Source organism: Bactrocera tryoni, chromosome 2, assembly GCF_016617805.1.
Source record: "Bactrocera tryoni isolate S06 chromosome 2, CSIRO_BtryS06_freeze2, whole genome shotgun sequence".
Taxonomy (NCBI): Eukaryota; Metazoa; Arthropoda; class Insecta; order Diptera; family Tephritidae; genus Bactrocera; species Bactrocera tryoni.
Window position 1 is genome coordinate 70,543,518 of NC_052500.1, and position 19,114 is coordinate 70,562,631.

Below are 19,114 nucleotides of genomic sequence, written 5' to 3' on the forward strand. Positions count from 1 at the left end.
TAGTGACCCCCATGAACTCATGCTCAATATTTACTTCGAAAAGTACGCAATCACTTAGGTATAAAAATTAATAGAACACAAATAGATATGCTAATTTTCGAAACAATTTAGAACTGTTCGTAAATTGAGAAATTTTTTATTCATGAAGATGTCATGCTCTAAACTAAAAAGAGGCTTCTTTTGTATGTAAATCCGTTAAAAAATAGCAAATTAATTAAACTGAACCGAGGCATGCGTAATCATGTGTATTTTGTTTTTTGTTTATCACATGTGATTTTTGTGTGGAAGTGTTGCTTAGCACCGCTCTTAGGCTTCGCAACTTTTACGTCATTTGTAATATTACTAAACGAGAAAATAATGCGGAAGTAAACCAAAAGCCAAATTGAATTGAAACGCTCATCAGTTCTGATGAAAATTTCTCTTCGCAGCAAAGATATAGTAGCTTGCTAACTTCTGGAATATTATTACAGGTCTTACTATGAAGCTCGCGGGTTCTCCGCTCAAGACCAGGAATGTCTCGATTCCTAATCCTTGGCATTGAGCTACATCATGATTAGACTGTTTGGGTTCACAGCAAAGATAGCTTGCTAACTCCTGGAATATTATTACAGGCCTTACTATGAAGCTCGCGGCTTCTCCGCTCAAGCCTAGTAAAGGAATGTCTAGACTCCTTATCTTTGGCATCGAAATACTTTATGATTAAGCTGATAGAGTTCATAGCAAAGTGAAGGATTGTCTAGACTTCATATCCTTGGTATCGAGCTACTTCACGATTAGGTTGATTGGGTTCCGGGTTGAGATTAATTGCGAAAATTGCACAGCTGATCAGGTTCTTTAGTCTCACTAGCTTGAATAGGAACAGGTAGCGGCTCCACCGGCTTCTTCTGAAGTTCTCCTGGTTCACTACAGCATTGTTGTGTCTAAAGAAAGATCGTTAAGCGCTGGTCAGATACTAGAAACTGTGTAATTTCAAGGTCTTACTCGCCCAGGGTAAATCAAAAGAGGCCAAGTGAGCACCCCGCCCACAGCGAAGTTCCACTTTCAAAAGTTTTGGAAGTTCTAACTGGACACTGACCTAATGAGGACTCAAGATTGATTAACGGATGTCAGAAAGCCTAAGTCGATTGGAAGGAAATAAAAATAATCAACTCAAAACTTCCTTCTCGAAGGTCGCGCAACAGATCGAAACTAAGACCCATCAGCTCTCTCACTTTAACAACATATATCCCTAGTATTAATAATTCAATAGCGGTCTCGCAGTATACTCGAAACTTTAGTCCCAAAATAGCCATGTTGCTCCTATTTCGCATACTCTACCCTCATTACATTAGTGCTTTATAAGACTAATGACCTAACATATCACTTGAAGCTATGTGTTTTTTGTTTTAATACCGTAGAGACCGTCCGCTTTCTGCTGGTTTTCGTGTATGTTCGAATCTTTGTAGTCACAGGGTGATGCTGATAATCAGAGGTCCCCAAAATTTATCAGACTAGCCAAAACAAGAGATCTACTCGAGGATGTGGAAAAACTCTGATTAGGTGTAGTTCGAAAACAATATGTGAAGCTTCTTCTCAGTGTATCTGATATCCTCTTCAGTGCCTACAGACAAACGAAGGGTTTAACAACACGTAAATAAAATGAAGGAATTGGTGCGATTAACAGTCAGAGATCTTACTGGCATCGTTGGAATATCGCAAGGGTGAAAACCATTTTGAAAGATCATTTGAGCCTAAGAAAATTGAAATCGCGATTGGTTCCAAAATCTCTTAATTTTTTCGAAAATTAACAGCGTCGCATTAAGGACTGTGAAACAATGCTTTCCGACTAGCAGGATGTTATGAAACATATTATTACTGGCGATGAGTCTTGGATCTATATTTACGACCCTGAAACATACGATTACTTGGCGAATATTGTAGCAAAGGTAAGGCGAAGCTGAACAAACCACGTCAAAGCAGGTCAAAAATCAAGATTATGTTGACAGTATTCTTCGATTATCAGTGCACCCCGAATTCTTTCTGGCCGACCAAACTGTGAATGAGTAATACTAATTGAGTATTATGCGTCGTTTGCGCAAAGCTATTCGTAAAAAGAGACCGGAATTATGGACCGACATCTCTAGGTTTTTGCACCACGATAATGCACGGCGCATACTCCATTGATTCTACGTGAGTTTTTCGCCAAATTTTCGACCGATATCGCCTGATTTAGCTTCGTGTCACTTCTGGCTATTCAACAAACTCAAACGACTGCTCCAGGGAAACCGTTTTGAGTTAACGTGGATCACTACATACGTGCATTGAAGGCTATTCGGGAAATTGACTTTAGCAACTGTTTCGAGGATTGGAAAAAACGTTGGCAGCGAGGGAGATTACTTTGAAGACGACGACATCGACTTTGAAGAATATATTATGAACAAAGTCTTACTTGTTTTTTGCTCATATTAGTATAATTACAAAATTTTCACTCCTGTTAAACCTGTAAATCATGGTCTATATGCCATAGCCCCTCCACCAAATTCAATGCGCTTGCGCTCAAGCCTCATTAATTACCACTGGACTTCAGTACATATCTTTGCTTTAATGTTTCCACTGAAATCGATTATTATTCTCGCACTTCAAAGCTCACACTCGTAACTTATAATTTAAAAACTAAAAAAAAAAATTAAATAAAATTGATCATAAAAACTTTTATGGTTACATTTATGAATCTTTATGACGGCTGCCATCTTCAGCTGTTACACACGCTCCTCAAATGTACGTATGTATGCTTGCCTGTAAGAGTACTTTTTTTAAACACTGTAATTAATATGAAATTAGCGTTAAAATTACTTTAGGTCAATTATTAACAACTCACTATAATTGAATTTGCACCTAACACTTAATGGCTAAATGCAGTAATACTTCATAACAAAAAGTCCAGAACTGTTCTATGTAACATATGCACATGGAAAATAAAAAAAAAATATCTGTTTTAGTTGAAAAAATTGTAACAAGTGCTGCGCAATCCTTTGCGCTGTCTTTCGGTTGTCGGAAGCAAACGCGATCGATTTCATTTGCAATTACTTTCACAATTATCGATTTGATTGTTTTTAATTGCTGATTGATTTGTACGTGCGGTAATACCTTTTAACTACGTGTGCATAAAATATATGAATATGTATGGTGAAAAAGCGATAATATGGGTAATTTGTAAATGTTTGCTCATACTAAACCTTTTAACGGTGTAGACAAGTTATGAATTGATTATTGATGACGTGATTTGTAATGGAAACCAAAAACGTATTTAATTTTATATTATATAAGCATATAATTGGATATATGGAATATATTCGCGCTTTGAAACAATTAATAAATATTGCGTAAAAATAATATAATAATTGCAGTGAAACCTAAAATTTTCCTTTTTCAAGTTTCCCTTTGTAATTTACTGAATATTTCCATAAAATATATTTATCAACAAGTAAGGAAGGGCTAAGTTCGGGTGTCACCGAACATTTTATACTCTCGCATGATAAAGTGATAATCGAGATTTCATTATACGTCATTTACATATTTTTCAAATACCGTATTTTTGTAAAGTACCTATTTCACCCATATTTCGTCACCCATATTTCGTACATGTCATCAGGGTGTTAAGAAAATATTATATACCGAATTTCATTGAAATCGGTCTAGTAATTCCTGAGATATGGTTTTTGGTCAATAAGTGGGCGAGGCCACGCCATTTTCAATTTAAACAAGTAAGGAAGGGCTAAGTTCGGGTGTCACCGAACATTTTATACTCTCGCATGGTAAAGTGATAATCGAGATTTCATTATTCGTCATTTAAATATTTTTCAAATACCGTATTTTTGTAAAGTTTTATTCCGCTATCATCATTGGTTCCTAATGTTTATACTCGTATTATACAGAGAAGGCATCAGATGGAATTCAAAATAGCTTTATATTAAAAGAAGGCGTGGTTGTGAACCGATTTCACCCATATTTCGTACATGTCATCAGGGTGTTAAGAAAACATTATATACCGAATTTCATTGAAATCGGTCTAGTAGTTCCTGAGATATGGTTCTTGGTCCATAAGTGGGCGGCGCCACGCCCATTTTCAATTTTTATAAAGAGCCTGGATGCAGCTTCCTTCTGCCATTTTTTCCGTAAAATTTAGTGTTTCTGACGTTTTTTATGAGTCGGTTAACGCACTTTTAGTGATTTTCAACATAACCTTTGTATGGGAGGTGGGCGTGGTTATTATCCGATTTCTTCCATTTTTGAACTGTATATGGAAATGCCTTAAAAAACGGCTCTGTAGAGTTTGGTTGACATAGCTATAGTAGTTTCCGAGATATGTACAAAAAACTTAGTAGGGGGCGGGGCCACGCCCACTTTTCCAAAACAATTGGGTCCAAATATGCCCTCCCTAATGCGATCCTTTGTGCCAAATTTCACTTTAATATCTTTATTTATGGCTTAGTTATGACACTTTATAGGTTTTCGGTTTCCGCCATTTTGTGGGCGTGGCAGTGGGTCGATTTTGCCCATCTTCGAACTTAACCTTCTTATGGAGCCAAGGAATACGTGTACCAAGTTTCATCATGATATCTCAATTTTTACTCAAGTTACAGCTTGCACGGACGGATGGACAGACGGACGGACAGACAAACATCCGGATTTTGACTCTACTCGTCACCCTGATCACTTTGGTATATATAACCCTATATCTGACTCTTTTAGTTTTAGGACTTACAAACAACCGTTATGTGAACAAAACTATAATACTCTCGTTAGCAACATTGTTGCGAGAGTATAAAAAAGCCTGGGTGCAGCTTCCTTCTGCCATTTCTTCCGTAAAATTTAGTGTTTCTGACGTTTTTTGTTAGTCGGTTATCGCACTTTCAGTGTTTTTCAACATAACCTTTCTATGGGAGGTGGGCGTGGTTATTATCCGATTTCTTCCATTTTTGAACTGTATATGGAAATGCCTGAAGGAAACGAGTTTATAGAGTTTGCTTAACATAGCTATAGTAGTTTCCGAGATATGTACAAAAAACTTAGTAGGGGGCGGGGCCACGCCTACTTTTTCCAAAAAAGTTACGTTCAAATATGCCCCTCCCTAATGCGATCCTTTGTGCCAAATTTCACTTTAATATCTTTATTTATGGCTTAGTTATGACACTTTATAGGTTTTCGGTTTCCGCCATTTTGTGGGCGTGGCAGTAGGCCGATTTTGCCCATCTTCGAACTTAATCTTCTTATGGAGCCAAGGAATACGTGTACCAAGTTTCTTCATGATATCTCAATTTTTACTCAAGTTACAGCTTGCACGGACGGACGGACAGACCGACGGACGGACAGACAGACATCCGGATTTCGACTCTACTCGTCACGCTGATCACTTTGGTATATATAACCCTATATCTGACTCTTTTAGTTTTAGGACTTACAAACAACTGTTATGTGAACAAAACTATAATAGTACTCTCCTTAGCAACATTGTTGTTGGCGAGAGTATAAAAATTACTTGGCACCTTAGATTCATCCAACTTAATCGTATGTACGTCTTACGTGAGACCCACCTTCATGTGTTGAGAAGGGCTGACCCGTGAACGATAGGAAAAAGATTTCACCTTTGTAACATAATGAAAAAACGATGAGCGAATGCATTAAAGATCCAACTATCAAATGCCCTGAAAATTGTAAAAAGTTTTTCTATGTTGACTCTATTCATTCTGAAAATTCAATATGTTACCGCTTATATCTTGTTACTGGGTCAATGAAATACTTACAAGTATATTATTAGAATTTTTTATTGTTTCAAACATATACTACGGTGCCCAAAAAATAAGGTGACATTGTATTTATTTTGAAAATTCTTTATTTATTCTTCCAAATCAATTTCATACCCTTCAAAGTAATCCCCTCCCGATGCAATGCACTTATGCCAACGGATTTTCCAATCTTCGAAACACTGGTTGTAGTCACTTTCCGGCATGGCTTTCAGTTCCGTCTTCGCTGCGGCTTGAATCTCCTCTATCGTATAAAAACGGTGTTCCCGGAGCGGTCTTTTGAGCTTGGTGAACAGCCAGAAGTCGCACGGCGCCAGATCAGGTGAATACCGTGGTTGCGGAACGATATGGGTTGAGTTTTTGGCGAAATGATCACGAATTACGAGGGCAGTGTGGGATGGTACATTATCGTGGTGTAAAAACCAAGAATTGTCTTTCCACAATTCCGGCATTTTTAGGCGGAAAGCGTTACGCAAACGACGCATAACGTTCAAATAATATTCCTTGTTGACTGTTTCACCGGTTGGAAGGAATTCATAATGCATAACACCACTATAATCGAAGAAAACAGTCAACATGAGCTTGATTTTTGAGCGGCTTTGGCGCGATTTTTTTGGTCTCGGCTCTCTTTTGGCACGATATTCGCTCGATTGATCGGTTGTTTCGGTGTCGTAAGCATAGATCCAAGTCTCATCGCCAGTTATAATGCGTTTCATGACACCCTGGTAGTCGGAAAGCATCGTTTCACACACTTCAACGCGACGCCTTTTTTCCAAAAAATTCAATGTTTTCGGTACCAGTAGAGATTTGACGCGCTTAAGGCCCAAAACATCCTTAAAAATGGTATTGGCTGAGCCTTTCGATATGCCAACTTCATCAGCAAGGTCTCTAATTGTTAATCAACGGTTTTTTAACACCAAATCTTTGATTTGTTGAACGTGAGCTTCGTCGGTTGAGGTTGACATCGCAAAAAACGAAAAACTCACTTTTAGCAGCTTACAAAACGACACGTATCTCAAACACCAATGAATATTTTGACATGAAATTTTACATAAATGTGACTGACAGTACTACCAACCTAAAAAAAAAAAATTATTATCCAAATCCTTCGACGCGCGCAATTTAAATTCAAATTTCACCTTATTTTTTGGGCTAGGATAATGAGATAAAGCTAGGATATGAAATGTATAGAAACGGCACTACTTTTTGACCCTGAAAATCAACCCTTTAAGTTGGAAATTTGCTAAACAAAACTGTGTTTTATTAAAAGCATCTCTTTGACGGGCCTACACACAGCTACATTACTAAAAACAGCTGACGTCTGACAAATGACAGCTGATTAATAAGCACTTATTCAACTAATGATACATAGTCTCACTTTTTATCTATTTCTATTTTACATAAACATACTGATCGTTTTTGATTATAACAATGGCAGTAATAGTTGTGAAATTGCCTGGTTATATTGTCACCTGCAAACGAATTCGGATTTTTGTCAAAATTGTGAAATTACGAGTAGTCAATTCGAATATTGAACTTGACTAAGGCAAAATATAGACTTTGAAAATACTTATACATACACATATCATATTTAAATAATTTGTATTTTACTGCTAACCGAATACATACATACATACATATGTGTACATATTAAGGCAAAATGAAACAAGTTTCTATGTAATTATTTAAATCAAGGAACGAAAAAAAAATATTCTGCAGGACAATTTCTGAGCTATCACAAAAAAAAATTCTAAAATACCATCAGTTCAAATTTGAATTGAAAGTAATGAACTTTAATACACAAAGTTTAACGAAATGCCCAAGTTACTATGCAATTAATTAAGTCTGCAAATAAAGGCAAAAAAACAGTTACCTGTTCTGTAGCAAAAAATTCGAATATGTGATTAGCTACTGAAAACAACAAAAATTTCACTACGCGGTCCAAAAAAGAGGCAAATCAATGAGTAACCAGCTGCAAAGCAAAAAACGGGAATGGTACCAAAATTTTGCTGAGTAATGCTTATAATTCGCATATATGTTAGTGCAAAAAAATTAAAAAAATATACAGAAATAGAAAAAAGTTGCAAAGAAATAACAATTTCATAGGCTTAAACAAATAATCCGAGAAACAAAAAACGAAAAACAAAAGGTGTAAATAGCGTTCGGCCTTAGTACAAATTTGATTACGTCTCATTAGGCACTAATTTTGTTATAACCGTCTTTCTTTGTTTTTACAATATTTTTTGTGGTTGTTTTGAGTTATGGCGCCAAAGAATATTAATTTTTTTATAATTTATTTTGTTTAATTTGTGTAAAATTTCATAATAATTATCGAATTTGATAAGAATTCCTTCATGTATTTTCATTCCTTAAGAGGCTATACCAGTGTGACGCATAAAAAATAAGGAGATTTTCGTGAATTTTTATAAAAGAAAGTACACTATTGAATATTTCAAACTTCTTTGAACGTATTATGGTATATTTTCAACTATATTAAAATTTTTTTTTTTTACAAAAATGTTGAAAAATAACGGAGTTATGGGCTGTCTTCGGAGGTGCCAAAAAAAGTGCCCCAACTGCTGGCATGATTCCGGCCGAATAAGTTGCTGAAAAAAAATTTGAAAAGTTAATTAGTATTATTATTATTATATAATGACCTATGATCATTAAAAAATATCAATAATTAACAAAATGGCGTAATTTTGAAAAAAAATCGTTTTTTTTTAGGTAAAAAATGGTCGTTTTTAATGCCAAATTGACAAATTTCAACCAATCAATTGTGTGGCCATTGTATAGTAAATGTATTCAAAAGTTTTAATTTGAAGTCGATCGGTCAATTTCTCGTTGAGTTATGAGAAAAACGCGTTTAAAGTTTCGCTTACATATACATATGTATAGTACATTATAATATATGTTTGCACCTCCGAGCGGTCGCTCTTTAGAACGCTACTATCCAAAAACTATGCAAGATACGACCTTCCCGATTTCACAGGATATTCATGGAAATATAAGCTATCGAAAAAGCAAATAAAAAATTTTTTTTTGAAAGTGTCACACTGGTATAGCCCCTTAATAATATCCAATTAGCGGAATTTCATGACTGATAATGCAGCTTTCCTCAAACTATTATAAGCTTTTTTTTGTTAATAAAAATATAGATATATTCTGTAAGCCCGGAGTTTTCATGTATTATCCGTACATTTTGATATTAGCCGCCTAAACAAATTTCTGACGGACTCAAAGCCCTGTGTCGATTTATAAGCATTTTTTACGATCAATAATTAGGAGTTTTAGGTTTTCCAACGTAACGGCATTCCTATCTATCTATCTAAGTGGGAAAGAGTTTTAGACTGTGCAGCGTACCGGCGTTTCTAGCTATCTAAGTGAGATCTACAAGTATATTGACGTTTTGTCCCAAGATCGAAGTTTTAAACTAACCTAACTTAACCTATTCTTCCATATGAATGATGTTTTTAGGACCCAAAAGTATTCAGTAAGAAAAAATATATATTATTTTTAAAACCTAGACGGACAAAGCCCCTTAAAGCTTTAGTTATCCATCATGGTAAACCAAAAAACTAAGCTATCGAATTTATGGGTTAAAATGAACGGCTTCTTGAATTGGAAAAAATAACCATAAGGTAATTTTTGTCAGGGAATTTAATGTTCGACAAAAATCAGCGTTGTAAAAGATTTTTTCTAACGGTTCACGGCGGTATTTTTAATAAGAACTGATTTCTTACGTCTTATTTAAACGGGATACTTGGAATGTTCTCCGACACTTTTTGAAATTACGCTACAACTCTCGCCTTGCAGGGATAGTTTTAACCCTGAACAAGGTATATTAGATTTTTCAAGAAGCTTGTAAAACAGAAGATAACATTGAATACCTATGTATATGTATGATCAGCGTTGCGAGCTGAGTTGATTCATTTACGTCCACAGCTCCTTTTCTCCCCAAGAAGCTGCTTCCTTGTCAGAATCGCCAGAATCGGACCACATACATGTAGCTACCATAAAAACTGATCGATCAACATCATCTGCTCCATCATCATCGATTGGGGAATCGGGTACACCATCTCCTGGTGTTATACTTTCAGTGCCATTCAGCAGGCTGGAGAGGACCTCCGTCCATAATTTCAGTATCTTGACATCTGTCACTAGATCACCTCTGGGGGTTCTACAAGAGTAAGCTCTGGTTTTGAAACATTATTTCAGTCGCCGCATACTTTCGTAGTATTTTCGAGAATTACCCCTGACAGCCGGCTTGTCAAGCTCTTCGTACTCACGCATTTCGTCCTCTCTCTTTTTTTGTCTTTAAATGCGGCTCGCTTTCCTCTCCAGCTCTCGATATCTATCCCATTCCGCACGTATTGTAGTCGATTGTAACGTTGCGCGGTAAGCAGACTATTTACTCTCCTCTGCCATTCGGCACTTCATATCATACCAGTTGTTCTTTTGTCTTTTCTGAAAACCAATGCACTCTTATACCGGGTTTCTGATGACTGCTCTCTGAGAGCAATGCAAGTCGAATAGAAAATCGTTCGGCTCTCTGTTGTAATTGCAGCTTCTCGACGTTGAGTCGTCCTTATGTTTGTTGGCGTGCGTTTTTTGCTGCGCAGAGGCTTCGCTGCAACAAGATAGTGGTTCGAGTCACAAGTCTAAAACACTGGAGACGTGTCTTCCGTCTATCACAACATGTTCGATCTAGTTGGTGGTTTTTCGAGCCGGAGACAGCCGACGTTTTCCTCTGGTTAGCCAGATTTTCATACTTAGTTATACATATAGTTGAGTTTAGCGTTTTTTCTTTTCTCTCTAGATGCATTTTAGTCCTTAAGCTTGATAGGTTAATTCCTTGGTTCACCTTTATATCCATTCAAAAAAAATACAGTAATAAATACATAAATAAATGCCATCCAATAACTCATTGATAACACGATACATCACTTAATAGTTGAACTTACTTACTTAGACTTCCAACAATATTAGAAAAGTCTAAGAATTAAATTTTAAAATTCAGTTAGTTAAACACAGGAAATTTTATATTTTTACACTTTTTGTGCTCCATGTTTGAAATTTGAAAAATGTCTTGTGAACTTCTCTTCCACAAACACATTTTATGATATATATTTTTAAATCGAATTTTGCTCGTATAGCTTCACATTATTTCCATGATTTCTTCCGCACAGTTCACACTAAAATACTTCGAGATATGAAAAGAACTTCTGAATTAATTTTTTTTTTATTTTATAACTGCTAAAAGCGCTTACAATCTGTCACAGCCTTCAGAGTTGCTAGTATTTTCTTAAAAACCATTGTTCACGCACACAAAAACGCACGCAAAAGTGAAAAAACTTGCACCCAAAACTCGTATTCGAAATCAAGACACTAAACTTATTTATTCACCATATCAATTAGATGCCCGACAGCAAACTATCAATGACGAATTATGGTTATTGGTAGACGAATTTGGTGGCTGCTGCATTTATACTACATTAAATAGAAGTGGATGTTTGTATGTATATACATAAGTATGTGTATGTGTGTTGGTGTGAGCTAGCATTTCCGAAACTATTCAAAAGCGAAGTCATTGAAAATGCACTGCAAACACCGGCACAAGGGATTCTAGTCAAGAAACAACTTCCAGTGAAACTTCTCGAAGCGATTTCACTAACGCAAGTTACGAAATTCAAATAGGCATATATACATACATACATGCATATGTGTATGTAAGCATTGAAGCGCATGCGCAAAAGTGGTTGAAGACAAATCATACAAAAATCTTAAAAATTTGCCGCACACTTGACAGCGCGTTAACATTTCATATGTATATTTGACGCTATGTGTGATTTTGGATAAAAATATATGTATGTACATATGTATGTATATTATATATACATATGTGTAGCACCTATAAATCTGTAACCAAGCCATTTAAGCTGTAGATGACGACACAAATCGTCTATTGATTCAATGACTCGGCTTGGCGGACCAATTTGGACTTTGTGCTTTAGCTGAGGTCTAAAATATGCGTTGGCTTCAGTTACAAACGCTTTTATAGATGAATATACAAGTGTACAAACAAATATCGAACAAATATCGAAGTGTTCGAACAAACCTACAAGCCTATGCACAAATATACAAGTGCAAATACACAACTAAAACCGCAGACGGCGCACAGCTTCTGACTAATAAATTGTTGTTAACAGAATGCCTTAACTCTTGTTGTTTATTTCAAGCTAACGAAGATTCAGCGTCTTAGATCGACACATACATACATACATAGATAAATATGTTATATATATGTAGATATGTAAATCAGTATAATATTGGACCAAAGTCTTATTATAGTGCGAGGGATTTCCCCCAATGACTCAAGCGAATTTAGTGTGAGGTGCGAAATGGTGCGAAATGGCACAAGAAAACAGGCGTGTGAAGTGTTAAATTTTTTTTTTCAGTTTTTGTAATATTTTTTTTTATTTTCTATTGTTTATATATTTTTTCCATTGTTTTTTTTTGTTTTGTTTTCTTTTGCTTTATTATTTTTTTATAACCTAAAACTAGCCCAAAACATAAGAAATAAACTCAATTGAGAAAGCTTGTAGATCAATCCATAGTTTTGTATATTATACAAGTATATAGGTATATGAAACTGATTTTTAATACAGTTAAGAGATTCACACTTCTCTCTTGATTTTCTTTTTCATATACTTTTTATATAAAGTATAAAAAATATTTAATTTTTTCCTTAACCCAATATACACATATAGTATATCACACTTTTACTGAATGGATTTCTTTGTGCCCCTGCAGCATTTCCGCATCGACTTTTGTTAAGCAATATATTGATAGAATCTTATATATGGTCTAGTAAATAAAAATCCATTAATTCAACATTAAATTGAATATTTTATTAATCATAATCAGAATGATCCGATTTAGGTCAAATATTTTGAAGTTAATTTCATGAAATTCATTAAGTTCCCGCCCCTATTGGCAAAAAAAGTGGGATAGTCGATTTTCACAAGCTTCTTTTGAAGCGAATTCATTACCAGCAAAATTGTTCGCCATAGACAGGAACAAGTAGTAATCACTTCCTGCTATGTCCGAACTATAAGCTGAATAGATAAGAGCCTCTTAACCAAGCTCGCGGAGCTTCCAGAGAGTCATTAACGATATCTGTTGCCTAGCGTTGTCCTGCTGGCACCTAATTCCTCTATCATTGGTCAAAGCTGACCGCTCCTGAACGATTGTTTTCTTCACACGGTCCAATTGTTGACAGAACAAGACCGAATTAAAAGTGTATAGGTCAGTAGCTCATAGTAGATGATTCTGATTTTTGTTCGAAGGGTATTATCTTCCCATTACATTCGCTAAGACATTAACGAGTGTTCAACAGGGGGCTTTCATGAGTACGCATGGTGATTAATGTCTTGTTCTATAAATAACTGGAAGATATAGCCGAAAAGTCGCAAAAGCTGTTCTAAAGCCCAGAAAAGCTGGGTACTTATATGATTGCGAGTCTGGGCACTCTGAAATCCTCGCACAATTTGATTTCAGTCCAAAAAAACTTGGATTACTGGTTCACAGAGACTATTCCTCGCTGTCGTTGATCTGCTCACATACTCTGGAAAAAGGTATGTGAAGAAAAGACTGACTTAATGGAGGATTGGTGAAGAGGTATACTATGGAGAACTACCTATTAACTTCAGTTTTAGGTTTCCTGGCCATCACAGCGCCCTCCAAGTGGAAATGCTCGCCGGAAAGGTAGCAGTAGATTAACTGCGTAGAAGTGCAGCCTCCTTCAAAGTGGTGACTATGCGCTGCGATAGCACGCCAGCGATATTAGCCTTAAGCTCGCTAATATGGAAATGTTTGCCAGACAGGCAGCAGTAAATCTAATGCGAAGCACTAAAGATTAGTGAAGGCATGTTTAAACGCCTTATCTCTGGTATCGACTAGTTGCATAGACTGATTTGGGTGACTGTCCACTGCTGTGTTACAGGAAACTGCAAGGCTGTTAATCTTGCTAGGACAATACTTCAGTCTCACTAATTGCAGCATGGGTACGTGTAGGAGCTCCGTTGATTTCTCGCAATTCCATATTAAATGGTTGAGCCTCGGACCGGCTCAGCAAGCGTTGATCAACTACTAGCAGCTGTGCAGTCGCAAGGCCATTCTGACCAAGGCTAAATTATAAAAAAAATCCGGTGAGTTCTTCGCACGCAGCAAAGTCCACCTTTCAATGGTTTTTGCAGTTCTTACGAGATAGTATCCGATCGGTATTCATGCGGTAAGTTTAAACATTTTACCGTATGTCTTGCATCAGCTGCTTGGAAGGAGATGAAATAGAGTCATCTCAAGATTTCCTTACCTTTACCAAGTTAATGCTAAAACACGTCAAAAATCATACTTTTAGACATCCAGGTGAAATAACGGAAATATTAATAAAGCATCTAAGCAGATTTGGAATAAGAGTTTTTCAGCTGCCTTCTCAAAGGACTGTACAATGATACTGTCATAATTATCTGCTGCTATCTTGACTTATCAGCCATCCAACCTAATATCCCTATTATGTAATGGGATACTTCATTGTAAACCTACCACAATGTAGAATGTATTACTCAAAGTAAGATTAGTCTTTAACTCTAACATAGCTTAGCTTTCGTTGCCTTAATGTAATCTTATTCTGGAATTCGCATCAAAACGTCTCAATTAATTATTTATAAGTTCGCAAATGTAAAAATAAACATTCAACACTTGAAAATTGAAGTGTAATCTGTCTAGCAATCATTACCCAATATTTGCAAATGTCATTGTTGCGGAACACACGCAGTCGCAAATAAATTTGTTTACATTTTTGACATTCTCACATACATGTTTACGTATGTAAGGCTTCTTTTGAAAAAAGTGCTCCTTGATATCTAAGGTTTTGCAAAGTCACTTCCTCACGATAACTTCCTTATGTTCTGGAAATTCGCAAAAATCCGCCAAAAAATGCTTTTTAATAGTAATTATGGAATTTTACAAAACCATTGGTAATTAACTGAACTTCTACCACAAGTAAGTATGTATTTCGCATTTTATGCAACACGTATAGCTATAAACGCATTTTTTATTGTTTGTTTACTACGCGTGCTGTCCAATGATACTGCAAAACTGACATAGACAATCAGCTGTGAGTGCCTTCATTACAGAGAGTGTTGTGTAACAGATTACTGTAGATATTCTAACAGTGAATTATGCGAAGAACATAGAGTCTGTTATTATTATGTTTAAAATTTAGCATAATAAATTTGATATTAAGGATATTCGCTTGTGAACAAAAATGCTTTTTTCTCTGCTTGTATATCGATAATATAAAATGATATGAAATGGTCATCACTTGTTTCAGCGTTTTTTTTTTTGTTTTTTGTAAGCTTGCTATTTTTAAGGATTGGGAAAAGGAAAAATTATACAAAATACATAGAGCTTAAGGGATTATATTTATTTATGATATATCGTTTATCGAATGTGTGTAAAGTATTTGAAAATATTTTTTCGAAAATTTTAAGTTAATCTTTCAAATATTTTTGGAGATACGAGTAATAAGATAGGAATGAGAATTTGTAAGAATTTTGAAACTCAACTATTGTTATTTTTAGTTTGTGGAATTGGGATAATTTTAAGCAGAAAAATATTTCGTACCGGCCAGACACTATTTCAGCGGTCCTCCAGGTAATCAGCGTCAAAATCAAGGAATTACAATTTTTTCAAAATGAATTTGCCGATTATTGAACTGCATTAAATGCTGTAGATTTACATTTACATCTTCAAAAAAAACTTTCACAAAAAACATGTTTTTTCTGACTTGCAAATAGATATATTAAAAATTCTACTAGAACAATCAACAGTGTCGCAAATGCTCATTAGCAGTTTTTATTAACATACACTGTATGAGCGTACAGTTTGCTGTTGTTGAATTCACAGCGTACTGTGCGTGTTGCCCAAGAATGTTACGTTAACATATAAACAAATGTAATGTCAATGAACATTGGCGGCTCTATTAACGCTGTTTTCTGTTAAGAAATTTTATTTAACATTTTCTGTTTAAGTATACGCACTGCTAACTGTTATTGTTAATGTTACTTGTTACGCTGTTATACTAACAGCCTGAACCGCTGTTTAGTACATGGGCTGCTAAGGATTGCGCTCAGCTTTAATTCATTGAGACATTAACAACAACAATTTATCGTTACAACAACGTCTCTGTTTGCGCTGTCGACAGCATTTAATTGCGTGCGCTGCCAGTGGAGTGGTCAAGCTGTAAACGAGCTGTATTGTATAGCGCGGCTGTGAATGGCGTTGGCCGCTCGTACAGCACAGACTCGGAATTACCTGATTACCGGTCTAAGCGACGCTGCTGCTGCTGATGATGACTCGGCTTAAACAAGCAGAACGGCAGCAGCTATAGCACCGACGACGACTTACAGACGGTCTTAACGGACGCAAAAAAGAAAAACAAATAAAAAATTGCAAGCGTTCAGCGTTGAGTAGCAGCGTTCGCTGCCGCGCTTCAGCTTCCAAAGCGGCAGTCAATCAGGCGTCAGCGGCTAGCAAAAGCGGTATTTACCTGCCGTGTCGTGCACCACAACGACTTCATTCAAAAGTGAGCTGCGCAAGCGAGTAGACGAACTTTTATCAAGAGCTCTCCGTAACGTTAAAAGAACATATCGTAAACGTTGAGTTGAACTAGCGACGTCTTCAAAAGTAAAGCAAACAAAAAATTTAGAATAAATGTGAAAAATAGCTTAGAACCGCAACAAGGATAATCGATTATTTACGCAAAACAGAAAATTTAAAAAAAATATTGCAAATTTAAAAGTGACAAATAAACAATTGTTAAGTGCGCTTGAACTTTACGTAAAAAGCTAGAAGCGTTTAAACATTTTATTTTTCAAAAAAAAAAATTAAACAACTTTTATTGCATCAAAGTTTTCTAATTGCCTTAGCATATAACGGCAATTGTTTGCAAATTTTGAAAATTGAAAATTTTAGTGCTTTGCAAAAGAAAATTCCAAGTAGAAATTTAGCGCGAAAATGAAAGATTTTAGCAAAATATTTTCACGCCGTTATAGCGCGGTCAATGTGCAAGACACAGAACAGCAACAACAACAGTTGACTGCGAGTGCACAAAACTCAGCGATGACGACGACAGGACCCAACGTAGCATGCAGCACGTCGCGTGCCGCTGAGAAGGCACAAAATAAAAGTTTGAAAGCCAATCGCAAAATGAATCCTGCCGGCATTCTAAGTTCGTTCTTTAACGAACGCAAAAGCAATAAGCGTGCGCGTGCACCAAAATGTAAGTTGAATTTTAATGAATATGGAGACTTTTTTTTAATTCTAGTATGGTGTGTTGTGGCATATGTAGAATGCGAAGAAAAGTGTTTTACAGTGAATGAAGAGAGTAGTATGAGTATTGAATATAACATTGTGTGTTACAGTGTAAGGCGTGTTAAATATTTTGTTTGTAATAAAATGGCTTAAATTAAAATGTTATTAGAATTGAAATAATATTAAAATAAAATATTAATATAATTTTAAAATTTTTCTTTAAATAAAAAAAAATTAAATACAAAAACTGTTTAATTTATTTGTAACATTTTGATAAAAAAAAATATTAACAAAAATAATATTACTAAATTATAAAAAAACAAGTAAAACAAAAATAAGCCAAAATAAAACAAAAGTATACATTTATAAAAAAAATAAAAAATATTAAGCTTATATTTAAAAATTAATTTGTACATTAAAAATATTTTACAAAATTCAATAAAATATTTATATATTACTTATAACATTTTAATAGATTTTTTTTTGACAAAAATAATATTAATAAATTACAAAACAGCAAAAAATTAAAAAAAAAAATTTAAAATAAAAAATTACATGTAAATACATAAGTGAAGTTACACAAAAAACAAAAAAATAAATTTTATAGTTTTTAAAATTGAAAATAAAATTTTTTAAGTTCTAAGTTGAAAAAAATTAAAAAAATTTTTGACAAAAATAATATTAATAAAGTACAAAAAAGCAAAAAATTAAAAAATTTAAAATAAAAAATTACATTGGAAATTACAAGTGAAGTTACACAAAAAACAAAAAAATAAATTTTATAGTTTTTAAAATTGAAAATAAATTTTTTTAAGTTCTAAGTTGAAAAAAAGAATTAAATGTTTAAAAAATTAAAAAACCAGCAAAGTCATGATAAAACAAAAAATAAATTTTTAATTTTTTGTAAATTGAACAAAAAAAAAGTATTTAAGTTAAAAAAAATAAATGTGCTATTAAATTGAATTAACATTTTTTAAGTATAACATGAAACCTAAAAACAATAGATAAATAAAAACAAAATTTAAACAATTGAAGTAAACAAATAAAAAATATTTTAAATTCGAAAATAAAAGTTTATAAATTTTAAGTTTAAAAAAAAAATACCTAAATTTTTAAAAAATAAATTAAGTCATGCTAAAACAAAGAAATAAAATATGTATTGCTTTTTCAAATTGGAAAAAATTATTATTTAAATTAAAAAATAATTAAATCTACTATTCCATTTAATAAAAATTTCTGTAAGCTTAACATAAAAGCTAAAAATCGTAAATAAATTAAAAATAAAAGTAATAAAATAAAAATTTTAAATAATAAATAAGAATAAAAATTTAAACAATTAAAATAAACAAAAAAAAATATATTTTAAATTTGAAAAAAAAATTTATTTTGAAAAAGTTGAATTTAACGATGATTTATGTCATTTCTAGAAATATAAATTATAAAATACACATTTTCGATTATTTTATGACAAATTAGTTGCAAATAATTCCGTTTAATTGAAATATTACAGTAAATATTAAAGAAAAAAAATAAATAAAAAAATTAGTAAATGAAACTAAAAATCAAAATATAAATCGCTTCTATCACTAAAACCTAGAAGAAAGAAAACAAGCAATACAAAAAACATTAAGAAAGTAAAAGCAAAAAACATTGAAAGGGTAAAAAAAAATAAAAATAAACAAGATAACTTAAATTATGAATTTTACAGTCTCAACTGATGCAGAAGTTTGAATTATTTCAACAAAATGCAACGCAACAAAAGATAACTATGTAAAAAAACACTTGCCTTCAAACAAGAAAAGCCGCCAGTGCGCATTGCGCTGAGCGACAAATTTATCTACAAGACGGCATTGCAAAGTCAAGAACATGTTGAAGCTTTTATTTTAGATGTGCTTCACTTTATTGTTATTTTTTTATATTTCTTTAGTTTTTCATATTTTTTTATATTTTTTTTT

The 19,114-nt window shown here is 34.0% G+C and overlaps 1 protein-coding gene across 2 annotated transcripts in view; it reads left to right on the plus strand.

Moving 5' to 3' along the window:
• Positions 1–19,114, plus strand: part of LOC120767559 (scavenger receptor class B member 1) — a 69,161-nt gene that overhangs the window by 13,004 nt on the left and 37,043 nt on the right. Inside the window, exon 1 of one of the 2 annotated variants that reach the window (XM_040093695.1) lies at positions 16,424–17,127. The exons of the other annotated variant lie outside the window; for it this stretch is intronic. Within the exon in view, the coding sequence (XP_039949629.1) occupies positions 16,863–17,127 (265 nt within the window). The 5' untranslated portion in view covers positions 16,424–16,862. Of the gene's footprint in view, positions 1–16,423; positions 17,128–19,114 lie in introns of those variants that run through there. 2 annotated transcript variants of the gene reach the window in all.